This window comes from Delphinapterus leucas, chromosome 9, assembly GCF_059928025.1.
Source record: "Delphinapterus leucas isolate spDelLeu-1000000601 "Yukka" chromosome 9, BTC_Dleu_Yukka2, whole genome shotgun sequence".
Classification (NCBI taxonomy): Eukaryota; Metazoa; Chordata; class Mammalia; order Artiodactyla; family Monodontidae; genus Delphinapterus; species Delphinapterus leucas.
This window is the reverse complement of record NC_143137.1, coordinates 75,743,617-75,756,708: the sequence shown is the minus strand read 5'-3', so window position 1 is coordinate 75,756,708 and position 13,092 is coordinate 75,743,617. Positions and strand designations below refer to the sequence as shown.

The following is a 13,092-nucleotide window of genomic DNA, read 5'->3' as shown; positions in this document are numbered from 1 at the left end:
CCACAGGGATAGCTGTCAATAAGGATTTCACTCTAAAATCTGCACATATTCATTTGCAGCAACATGGATGGATCTAGAGATTGTCATACTGAGTAAAGTAAGTCAGACAGAGAAAGAGAAATATATGATATCCCTTATATGCAGAGCCTAAAAAGAAATGATACAAATGAAGTCATTCACAAGACAGAAACAGACTCACAGACCTAGAGATCAAACTTACGGTTACCAGAGGGGAAGGGGGGGAAGGGATAGTTAGGGAGTTTGGGTTAGACATGTACACACTGCTAAATTTAAGATGGATAACCAACAAGGACCTACTGTAGAGCACAGGGAACTCTGCTCAATGTTATGTGGCAGCCTGGATGGGAGGGGAGTTTTCGGGGAGAATGGATACATGTATATGTATGGCTGAGTGGCTTTGCTGTGCACAGGAAACTATCACAACTCTATAATGGGCTATACCCCAATATAAAATATAAAGTTAAAAAAAAATCTGGGCATATTGACGCAAAGAGAGGTGAACAGCCGACCTAGATGAGCACCAGAGAACTCGGGCCGAAGCCAGGACCTCCCTGCTGGTAAGGCCGCAGGGGTGGAGAGGCTCTGGAAAGTGGGCGCTAGGTTCCAAACACTGCCCGGAGGCTCACCGCCCCCCCCCACTAATTCCGGGGGCACTGCCCAGGACGGGAGAAGGGTGAAAGGAGCAGAGTGTACACTCGCACCGCTCTCGTTCTTCTGTGGGTGGTCAGTCCGGGCTGCAGGCCTTGCTGGGGGCTAGGGTAGGAGCGAAGTGGCGGCAAAAATCCCACCACCAGACGCCGCAAGAGGGATGTTCTGCGGGCAGTTTCCCTCTTTGGGCTATCTGTAGCTGTCTACTAGGCCAGGGGAGGGCGGTAGGACAAAAGAAAATCCGCTCCCTTCCTGGGAGTCAGCCCTGGGTCAGGTGCGGGAGCCGGCGCTGCTGCTGGCTCGGCGTTGTAGCTACGGATGCCACTAGGCTGGGGAGTCGGATTCTGGGAACGGGATCAGCCGTTAGAGCTAGCGATCCCAGCCGTTAGCTGGGCTCCTGGCAAGGGTCGTCAACACGCCCGGAGCAATCCCGAGTCCCGCATCCCACAATCCCCAGGCCAGCTGCGGCGCTGCTCCCCAGAGTGCGGACTGCCTGCGGCTCCCCGGCTGAGAGCGCGGGCCGGGCGTCTTGACAGCTGCCCACGCGCCTGGGCGGGGCTCCAGCAGATTGCTTTAAAGGTCTGCGCGGCCAGCCCCGCCCCACGCGCGCTGCGATTGGCTCCAGCTGGGGCGGCGTTGGCCCGATAGAGGCAGGGAGGGCGGGGCTGCGCGCGAGAGGCCCGTGGCTCTCTGCGGTGCCCGCAGCTGGCGAGGCAGTGGCGGCCGAGCGCGGGTGGTTGGGCCTGTGGGGCCGGCGGGCACGCGCCTGCGCGGCCGCCGAGGTCCCTGGGGGAAGTAGGGGAGCTGCTGACGCCGGCCTGCACGCGCCTCCCGGCGGCTGGCGGCGCGCGCAAGGGCGGGGGTGGTGCGTGCGTGTGTGTGGTGTGCGTGCGTGCGTGTGTGTGGTGTGTGTGTGTGTGGAGCCCTGGCGCGGAGCGCCAGCCACTAGTCCCCGGGTGCGAATCCCCCACCGTCCTCCACACCCTCCCTCCGTCCCCCCCTCCTTCCCTTCCACCCTCCCGCGGCCCCACGGCCGCAAGCAGAGCGAGAGCCCGGGGAAGCAGGTGTGGGCAGCGGGCGGGGTCGCACGAGACAAAAGGGGCGCGGGGGTCAGCCCGCCATGGCCTCCCGGAGCCTGGGGGGCCTGGGCGGGAACCGCGGCGGGGGCGGCGGCGGCGGCAGGAAGAGCCTGAGCGCCCGCAACGCCGCGGTGGAGAGGAGGAACCTGATCACGGTGTGCAGGTACGGAGCGGCCCGCCGCTTGGGAGAGAAGAGGGGGGCCGCCGGCGCCGCGGGCTCAGGGTTGGGGCGAGCGCGAGTCCGTGGGGGTCCCGGAGATAACGAGCTGTAGCCCCGGCAGCTACCGCGCCGGGTGTGTCCGCAGCGCAGAACGTCCAGAGGGGGGCCGGTCTGGGTACCGCCAAGGCCCCGGACTTTCCATCAATTTCAGTGCTGGGAGCAGCTGAGGGTAGGGCTTGGGGCGGGGCTGGGGGAGGATTTGTTTCGAATGTGCAATCTAGTGACTGAGTAAAAGAGGAGGGCAGGGAAAAAGAGCTCTTTCATTTAGTGCGCGTTAAGCTGTTGGGCAGCTTTTAGTAAAGTAATCTTTACTGTGATTATTTACTGTATTGCCTCAGAATCGGAGTGCGTTTTGTTTGTGTTTTGGCTTGTTTACATATATATTGTCCTTTCGTGCCACAAATATTAAGTGCCTACTACATGCTAGTTAAGTGTGTGTGTGTGTGTGTATCTCCGTCCGTGTCCTCTCCACTCTAAATTGCAGTGTTAGTGCTGTTTCTGCCGTTGAAAGCAAGAGTGGGACTGTCGAGGTTACCTAGTCAGTGATTTATTTCAAGATCTGCCTTTCTTTAGTTGTTTTCTAACTGTAATTGTAGTATTCCCTTACTTTAGAAAATGTAGAAACATAAAAGGCGTAATGACTTTCAGCCAGCCCAGTATTCAGAAATAACTAACTTTTAACATGCTGACATTTTCTTTAAGTCTTGTTTCTGGGTATTAAAAAAAATTGAAGTCCTAAGCATTCATTCCTTAGGAACTTCTTTAAACCATTAAGTTGCTGTAAAATTACGTTGTTCCATCAAATCCCTCTTCATCAGCTGTCGAAAATCCTGTAAGAATGAGAGAATGATGAGACCTTTTCCTCCTTTGCAATTTATATCTGTATTTTTTTCTTTTCCTGTGTAAATAATGTCTAGCATCTTAAGCAGAATATAGGTATTTATACTAGGACTATATTCAATAACTTTCAAATATATATTCAAACTTTCAAAATAACAAGTGATTTTTTTGTTTTTCTTACCTTAGACTATTACAGCTGTTTGCCCATCTAGCAGGAAGACCTGCCTTACTGACTTATATGGCACTTGGAGTTATAAACAGTAAAATATTAATATGGAATCTGTTGAATTTACCATTTGTGCTGTCTAGCATGCAACCTTTGGAGGAAGATAGGTTGTATGAAATTTTTTTTACATCTAAGCAAATTTCTAAAAATTAGGTAAATAGAACAGTAAGCAAGGCTGATTTTCTTACCATTACATGTATTAAAAAGAATTATTTTTTAAAAAGAGGACGTTTTCAAGCAGACCCCAACATATACACTGATTCTTGGGGTGATGTATTTCATAAAGGCTCCATAAGTGTTAAGCTTCACGGGGCAGCGACCATGTCTGCTTTTTGCTCAGTTTTCTTTTTTCTTTCATTCTTCCTACCATAGCATCTGACACTCAGTAAATATTTATTGTGTGGGTAAATCCAGTGGAGGGTAACAGTTTTTGTTTTGGGGAGTTTTGTTTTGTAGTAGTGGCAGCTGAAGTGATTTTGAGTGTTTGCAGCATGGTGTTAATTAACCAAATGTTTCAACCTAAAACTTTAAACACCTGGGCTGACATATATTGCTCTGAATCAGTGTGGCCATCTTTGGAATGGTGGATGTTGAAGATTTGGGGTAAAACACAGTACATGGGAAGAGATTTTATGCTCCACTTATTTTTTAAGACAGAATAAAAACAGATGAGAAAAAAAAATCAGTGGAGGGTACTATTCCCTTTGCATCTCCATTTTTGTCACGGCATCAGAGGCAGTTCAGGAGAAGAAAGGGACTTGTACCTCAACCTTATTTAAGATACATGTTAAGTTATGTTTTAAGAAATTTCAGTCACATCACACTGATTTGTGTGGACTGTTGTCTGGGCTAGCTGTATTTTTGTTACGTTTATTTGCCTAATTCTTGTTCTCTACTCTGAAGTGAGTATAAGTGCTGACTTTAGTTACAGTTTACATGTAAATTTAGTATTGTAGCTAAAATAAATTTCAATTTCTGGCTTAGATTTCAACTTGTGTATTTATTTATGTGGATAATACTACAAACACTGTTCTTCACATCCAGATAGTTGATGGTGCATATAAATTATTATCCTTGTGTAGTAATGGGATGTATTTGATAGGCTTTGTCTAAAAGGCTTCTATTTTTTGGAAAAAAGTCACTGTAGGCCATTTGGATGTTTTAAGTATCCCCACCTAAATTCAGCAAAATGAGCAAATCAGTATTTATGCATTTCTGTCGGTTTTCACTTTCAGAGTTAACCAAACCCTGGGTATCTCACCCATGTCCCTTAATGAATTTATTTAAAAATTTTTATGTAGCAGATCAGACGTGATTTGGTATTTAAGTTGGGAAGAAGCTGGTTTAGTGGACATATAATTGAGTTCTAAGTTTACTTTGTCATTAATTGTGTGTCCTTTAATAAGCCCATTTTCTAGTTTTCTCATCTGTAAAATAAACTTGGACTAGATCATTGGCAATCTTCAGTGATAGCCCTGAAACTAATAATAGTCTTCAAGCAGAATGAGTTTATATTTGGTTTTGAATTTCTCCAAACATGATCAGGGTAATGGTAGACATATGTTTAATGGTAGCTGGATGAGGCATGTGCATTTTTTTCTGTAAACAAAAACATTTTGAATTGTGCCTTCCGTATTGTGACTCTCTGCTGATATTCTGGAAAAATGGAACAGTATAGAAAGCCAAACCAAACCAAAACAAACTCCCCCCACCCCCTGACTATCATTCTATCATATGTATTAATACTTATACAGTAATGACTTTCATTATCCCTTAAACAATTTAGGCATACTGTACTCTCAGTTTAGGTTTACAACCTTATTATGTAACTACACAATTTTTTCGGTTTAAAAACGCCTTATATAAGAACAATATTATTACAGTTTAAACTTTGGAAGTGAGTTATTTTGTTAGGTGGGATAGTCAGGAATTGAATTTTGGTTCATTGTGATTGTGTATGTAATTATTTCATCAGTTGTATTTTTTCATGAACATTTATATATTATAGACTAAAAACACATAGTACTTCTCTCAGCAAATAAGTACTCCTTTATCATATTTTTCACAGATTGTGGTGGAGAGAAAGTAGGTCATTTGAGATCTCTAAATGTTCCACACTCAACTCCAAAATATTCATAGACTGACTTTAGTTCTGTGTACCAACTAGTATTTTCCCTGCATATTCTCTACCATTTAGAAAAATTAAATTGTTAAAGTCCTTCAGGATTTTTTTTAACCTTCATTTTTCATCCATAGAAAATCAGGTACTACTCATTTTTTTCTATCATTTTTAAGCTTCAAGGTTATTGAAAAACGTACATATTCCTTTGATTTTAGTTCTGGTGACAAGGAGAATTAAAATATAAATTCTCTTTCTGTGGGTTAACATCAGTTTATGAAAAATAAATTATTAAGATAAACATTTAAATATACATGGATAAATATTTTAAAATAACATTTGTTAAATGTTCAAACCAGTTCTTTAAGAGAAACTCCCCACACAAAGTCATAAGTTTCCCGTCTTGTGCGTGGAAAGGATTAATGAGAGATTGAAAGAGGTAGTATGATGAGCTAAGCACAGTGGAGACCAGTGATGATTTTCAAAATTAAAGTACTTTTAATAACATGTACATAGTTCTTAGTTTTCTATAGGTCAAGGTATTATTTCATAACATGAATGTTAATTTAAATAACAGTAGCACCTCATTTTCTCAGTGTTTTTGGGAAATGAGATGCTCATATTTTTCATGTAACTGATGTTTGAGTTATAATTCTCCTATCAACTGCAGTGCTTTACTCAGCATTTATTGTGGGGTGCAATCTTCCGTATAACTGAAGCTTATAAATTAAGTGTTCCGATTTAAACTACAATAAAGAATATTTTAAACATTTTGGATGAACTCCTTTCAAAAAAGGATTATGCAGGGACTTCCCTGGTGGCACAGTGGATGAGGCTCCGCGCTCCCAGTGCAGGGGGCCTGGGTTTGATCCCTGGTCAGGGAACTAGATCCCACATGCATGTCACAACTGAGAGTTCGCATGCCACAACTAAGGAGCCAGCGAACTGGACCGAAGGAGCCAGCCTACCGCAACTAAGACCTGGAGCAACCAAATAAATAAATAAACATTAAAAAAAAAAAGGATTATACATTTCCCTACCTTATTTAAAAAAACTCTACGTAGTATAATATAATCCTTATCAGTGACTTTACTCTGGATCTGTTTCCGTGAATATACCCTGTGTAGTGGTTGCCCTTGGAGACTCTTGAGGGACATAGAGCTGTTTGCTACATGGCCTCAGAAGATTGTGTGTTTGGAGTTCTTGGTCTGTTTTTGCATTTACTGTCTCCTCCTACCAAGTTAGCTGTTATTTCTTGCAACTCTGCCTGTTTCTACCAGCTTTTTTCTTTGTGCTTCTCATCCTGACTTGCTCATTATAATTGGTTGTGAACTAGGAAAACAGAGAAGTAAATTTATTTATTTTTTTGTTTAAAAAAAAAAAAAGTCACTGAGAGGCCTGAGTTCAGTGAGTGAGCTTTAGCACTCTGAACTTCTTAACATTCTGGTTGCTGAATAATCGGGGAAAAAATGATCTATTCCTGTGTTTAAGCGGGGTGGAGGCATTGCAGATATGTGAAATATTACTGAGTATTATTGGTGGTATAAACCTCTAAATAACTTTAAATTCAGTGACTTACTTTCCTTGTTACTATTGATATTTGCTTGAGAATGCCCTTTTAAGACTGTTCATACCTTGCCTCTCGTGATTATATTTTTGGCTAAAGCTCTTTTAGTCATGCTTTACATAGTAGAACTTTGGGTTGGGACTTTGAGCAACATTACCTGTACTGTATTGCTTTGGAGCAGATTCAGTATCATTTCTAAAGATTCTTAGAGCCCTAGTAGTAGGTTTTCACAATGGAGGTAGGATGATCATCTTACCAGTCGGAGGTAGGCTTCTCAGCATTCACAGAAGGTCATTATCTCTTCCCCTAGCTTAACTGGGTTCATATTCAACTGACAACAGAGAATAGCTCTCCCCTACATGTTTATTAGAGGGTATTATCTTCACTGCTGACTGATAAATGTCAGAAGTCAGGTGAGAGATATGATATTGAGGGGGGAGATATGTGAAGCCTATCCACTGTTATATTCAGTCTTACAGGTTTATAAAATGTATCTCTGGATCAGTCCAGATCATCAGAGAGCAGTTGAGTATGTAGACTGCATTGCTTTGCTCTCTCCTATCCCAGTTGCTTTTGCCCCTCTCGTGCATTGATAAGATGCCATCAGCCTACATTGAGGGTCAGCAGAAGAAGCAATTACAGAGGATCTTCTTGAAATTGTTGTCAAGAACATTGTTTATTATGTCAAAAAGTATCTTCTTTTGTGAAGATTTTTATGAGAAATATCTGTCTTTTTTTAGTGCCAAGAATTGTAGCTTTAGGTAGTTGATTTATTTATATCTACTGGGCATGAATGTGTAACTGACAACTTCTCTTTTTTTCATACAGCTATTAGAAGTCTTAGTGTTAAATCTGTGGCCAACCCCTAAAACACGTGTAGAGCATCATAGTGATGTATCAGTATTTAGTCTCATTTCTAGCTACAATTTTTCTATATGCATATAAGTCAATTTTTATTGACTTATATGCATACAGAAAAGTACACACAGCATAGGTGTATAATGAATTGTTATTGCAAAGAGAACACAACATTGTAACCAGCACCCAGGTCAAGGAAAAGAGCATTACCCAGAGGAAATGAAATCACTATGTCAGAAAGGTATCTGCACCCGCATGTTCATTGCAGCATTATTTCCAGTAGTCAAGACATGGAAGCAACCTAAGTGTCCATCGATAGATGAATGCATAAAGAAGATGTGGTACATAGATACACAATGGAATATTACTCAGCCATAAAAAAGATGGAAATCCTGCCATTTGCCACAGCATGGATAGACCTTGAGGGCGGTATGCTAAGTGAAGTAAGTCAGAGAAGGATAAATACTGTATGATCTCACTTATATGTGGAATCTTAAAAAAATCATACTCATAGATACAGAGAACAGATTGGTGGTTGCAAGAGGCAGGGGGTGGAAGGTTAACAGAAGGGTGAAGGTGGTCAAAAGGCACAAACTTCCAGTTTTAAGATAAATAAGTTATGGGAATGTAATAATAATAATAAAAGAGAGTATTACCCAAATCCCCAGAAACCTCTTCCTTGCCTTCTTTCATACTACTCCTATGAAGGGTAACCATTCTCCTAGCTCTCAACACAGTTGTTTAGTTTTCCTTTTTCTGAATTTGAATGTGTTGGGTCTTTGTCGCTGCACGCGGGTTTTCTCTAGTTGTGTTGAGCGGGGGCTACTCTTTGTTGCCTTGCGCGGGCTTCTCATTGCGGTGGCTTCTCTTGTCGCGGAGCATGGGCTCTAGGTGCTCGGGCTTCAGTAGTTGTGGCTCGCGGGCTCTAGAGAGCAGGCTTAGTAGTTGTGGAGCGCGGGCTTAGTTGCTCCGCGGCATGTGGGATCTTCCCCCACCAGGGATCGAACCCCTGTCCCCTGCATTGGCAGGCAGATTCTTAAACACTGTGCCACCAGCGAAGTCCATGTACCTTTTTCTATTTAGCTTATTTTGCTCAACATTATGTTTGTGAGAGTCACTCTTTTTGTTGCACGTAACTGTAGTTTGTTAATTTTCATTGCTGTATCTTTTTCCATTGTATGAATATACCGCAGTTTATCCATTCAGCCTAATGGACATTCGAGTTGTTTTCACTTTTTGACTATTACTAATTGAATATTCATGAATATGTATTTTGGTGAATATATGTACATATTTCTGTCAGATATATACTTATGAGTGGAGTTCCTGGGTTATATGGCATGCATATGTTCAGCTGTTATATCAGTGGATATAACAGTTTTCCAAAGGCCTGGTACCAGTCTGCATAGTAGTGAGCAGTGTACAGTTGACCCTTGAACAATGCAAGGGTTAGGGGTGCTGACCCTCAGCGCAGTCAAAAATCTGCATATAACTTTACAGTGGGCCCTTTGTATCGGTAGTTCTGCATTCTCAGATTCTACCAACCGGTGATTGTGTAGTGCTGTATTTATTGAAAAAAAATCTGCGTAAAAGTGGACCTGTGCAGTTCAAATCCATGTTGCTCAGTGGTCAACTGTATAAGAATTCCAGTTGCTCTGCGTGCTCACCAACCCTTGAAATTTTGTATTTCCCTGATGTCTATTGAAGTTAAGCACCTTTCCATAAGTCTGTTGTCCATTTGGAGAGTCTCTTTTGTGAAGTGCCAGTTCAAGTCATTTATCATCTGGAATATCTGACTTTTTGTTTGTCTGATGTATAACTCTTTGTACGTTCTATGTGGGTCTTTTGCTGGATATATTTAAGGCAAGCATCTTTTCCCATTTGGTGGCTTGATTTTTCATTCTCTTTGTAGTGTGTTTTTATGAATAGAAGTTCCTAATTGTAAAGTAGTCCATAACTTTCCTTCATGGGTTGCTTATTGTGACCTGAAATTGGCAGTAATGCAAATATTATTCTATTTTCTTCTAAAAGATTTATTGTTTTGCTTTTTTACATTTATATCAACAATCTACCCGTACCTGATTTAAGTATTTACCTTAGGAAAATCAGTTTGACCTGTTACCATTTATTAAAAAGACCATGCTTTCCCCACTACACTCAAGTGTCACATTTATCGGAAGTCAGGTGACTGTTCTGGACTCCCTCTTGTGTTCCATTTGTCTATTTGTCTGTCCTTGAGCTAATATCATACTGGCTTAGTAACTATAACTTTATAATGTATCTTGATGTTTGGTAATGTAAGTTCTTCAGCTTTGTTGTTCAATATTGTCTGTTCTTGGGCTTTGCAAACTAGATTTTAGAATCAGCTTGTCAATTTCCATTAAAAAATCTGCTGGATTTTTATTAAGATTGCACTTAATCTATAAATCAGTTTTTGGAATTGTCATTTTTATGAGACTTAAATGCAATCCATGAATATACTATATCCTTCCCTTCATATATTTAACTATTCTGAAATTTTTCTCAAAGATGTTTTGTAGTTTTGAACATATACATATTATATCTCTTTTTAGATTTGTCCTTCCATATTTGATATGTCTGTATTATTATAATCGTTTAAAAACTTTTTCGGGCTTCCCTGGTGGCACCGTGCAGGGCACATGGGTTTGATCCCTGGTCCGGGAAGATCCCACATGCCACGGAGCAACTAAGCCCATGTGCCACAACTACTGAGTCCGCACTCTAGAGCCTGCGTGCCTAGAGCCCTTGCTCTGCAACCAGAGAAGCCACCGCAATGAGAAGCCTGTGCACCACAACAAAGAGTAGCCTCCGCTTGCCGCAACTAGAGAAAAGCCCCTGCGCAGCAACGACCCAACGCAGCCAAAAATACATAAATAAATTTATATAAAAAAAACCCAACCTTTTCATTTTCTTTCTTTTTTGCTGATACATAGACATGGAATTTACCTTTTAAAATACTGGTCTTGTAATCTAGCAATTTTACCAGATTTACTTATTAAATCTAATAGATTTTCTGCAGTTTTTTGTTTGTTTATTTGTTTTAGCATTCTGAGTACATTGTCATGTCTTGTGCCTGTTTTATTTCTTCCCTTTTTAAACTTTATGTCTTTTCTTTTTTGTCTTACTGCACTGGCTAGGACCACAGTATTACAGAAAGCATTAATAGTTTTACCTTTAAGTAGGATGTTTGTAGTAGGTTTTTTTTAGTTCCCTTCTACTTGTAGATTGCTGAGAATTTTTATCATAAGTGGATTCTGAATACTCTGTTAACAAATATTTTTTCTATCAAGATGAACGTATGATTTCTCTCCTTTTTTCTTTTTATGTAGTGAATTACATTGATTGACTTTTTAATGCTAAACTACCCTGGAATAAAAAAACTGGGTTGTGCTGTATTATCTTTTTGACATATATTTACATTCAACGAGTTGATATTTTATTTGGGATTTTTGCATATTTGTTCATGAAAGTGTTTGGTCTGTGATTGTTCTTTCTTATGGTGTCCTTGTCTCGGTTTGTCATTAAAATTATCTGACCTTACAAAACAAGTTGGGTAATGTTCTTTTGTGTTCTGTAGAAGAATTTGTGTAAGATTAAAATTATTTCTTTCTTAAACTTTTGGAAGAATTCACCAGGGAAGAAATCTGAACCTCAAATTGTCTTTGTGGGAAGTCGTTTAGTAACAGATTCAATTTATTTAATAGATACTGAACAATTGAGATTTCCTGTTTCTTTTATCAGTTTCAGCGAGTTCTTCAAGGAATACACCGATTTCATGTATGTTATCAAATTTAAACTTAAAACTTTTCTTAATATCCTCTTAATATCTTTCTATTGTTTAAAAATCTGTAGTCATTTTCCATTTTTCTCTCCTGATATTGGTAATCTCTGTTTTTCCCATGTTTTTTTTTCTTACCCGGAGTATATAAGTTTTATTAATATCTTCGGAGAACCAGCCTTTGGCTTTGTTAATTTCCTTTGTTGTATATTTCTTAATTTATTGATTCCTCTTCCTGTCTTTATTTCCTTCCTTCCACTTTTTTTAAAGTTCATTTTCTTTTTCTAATTTGAGATGGGAGTTTAAATCATTGTTTTTCAGCCTTTTTCATCTTTCCGTTCTATGCATTCTAAGACTGCACATTCCCTTGTTTGACATTGCTTTGAGATAGCAAACAAGATTTAAAATTTGTATCTTCACTATTAATTAGTTTAAAATGTTTTCTACTTTCTGTTGGGATTTCTTTTTTGACTCATGGGTAATTTTAAAAGATACTGTTTAATTTTCAGACAGCTGAGGATTTTCTATTTTTAGTTATTGAATTCTAACTTAATTCCACTGTGCAGAGAATATTCTAAAAGATTTTAAAGTTTTGAATTTTTATTTATGCTTTTATGATGCAACATATGGTTAATTTTGATAAATATTTTATATGCATTTGAAAAGAATATAAACAGCCCTCTGTATCCACTGCTTCCACATCCGCCTATATGGAGGTCCAACTTTAAGGGACTTGAGCATCTGTGGATTTTGGTATCCTCAGGGGTCCTGGAACCAATTCCCCACAGTTATCAAGGGACGACTGTATGCTGTCATTGTTGATTGCATGTATGCCAATTAGGTCTAGTATGCTAATTGTGTTTATATCTTCTGTATCCTTACTAGTTGTTTGTGTGCTTAGCCTGATATTAAGAGAGATGTGTTAAAGTCTATCTCTGTGAGTGTAGATTTGTCTTTTTCTCCTCTTAGTTCTGTCATATTTTTTAAAATTTATTTTCTTTATTATTGTTATTATTTTTCTTTGGCTGTGTTGGGTCTTCGTTGTGGCATGTGGGTTTCTCTCTAGTTGCGGCATACGGTTTTTCACTCTTTAGTTGTGGCGCATGGGCTCCAGGGCGCATGGGCTCTGTAATTTGCGGCATGTGGGCTCTCTCGTTGAGGTACACGAGCTCAGTAGTTGTGGTACGTGGGCTTAGTTGCCCCGCGGCGTGTGGGATCTTAGTTCCCCACCAGGGATGGAACCTGGGTCCCCTGCCTTGGAAGGTGGATTCTTTGCCAGTGGACCACCAGGGAAGTCCCTGTCATTTTTTTGTTGTTGTTGTAAGTATTTTGTTGCTCGATTACTAGGTGGGTGCAGATTTAGAATTGTGATCTCTTCCTAGTGATTTCATTCCTTTGTTAGCATGAAATGTCCTTCTTTATCTCTAATACTGTTCCTACCTTAAAGTCTATTTTTTCCCTGCTATTAACGTAGTTAAAACAGCTTTCTTGTTGTTAGCATTTGTATGATGTACTTTTTCCATTCTTTTTTCCCCTATTTATTTATATAGGCTGTGCCAGGTCTGCGTTGCAGCATGTTTAGTTGCAGTATGCGGGATCTTTTAGTTGTGGCATGTGGACTTCTTAGGTTGCGGCATGCATTCAGGATCTAGTTCCCAACCAGGGATTCAGCCTGGGCCCCCTGCATTGGGAGCGTGGAGTCTTACCCACCGGAC

At 40.6% G+C, this 13,092-nt stretch overlaps 1 protein-coding gene across 1 annotated transcript in view; it reads left to right on the top strand.

The window, feature by feature from the left end:
• The first annotated feature begins 1,557 nt into the window (after positions 1–1,557).
• RUNDC3B (RUN domain containing 3B) overlaps positions 1,558–13,092 on the top strand; it is a 159,355-nt gene continuing 147,820 nt past the window's right edge. Inside the window, exon 1 of the mRNA XM_022588273.2 lies at positions 1,558–1,911. Within this exon, the coding sequence (XP_022443981.1) occupies positions 1,790–1,911 (122 nt within the window). The 5' untranslated portion in view covers positions 1,558–1,789. The remainder of the gene's footprint in view (positions 1,912–13,092) is intronic.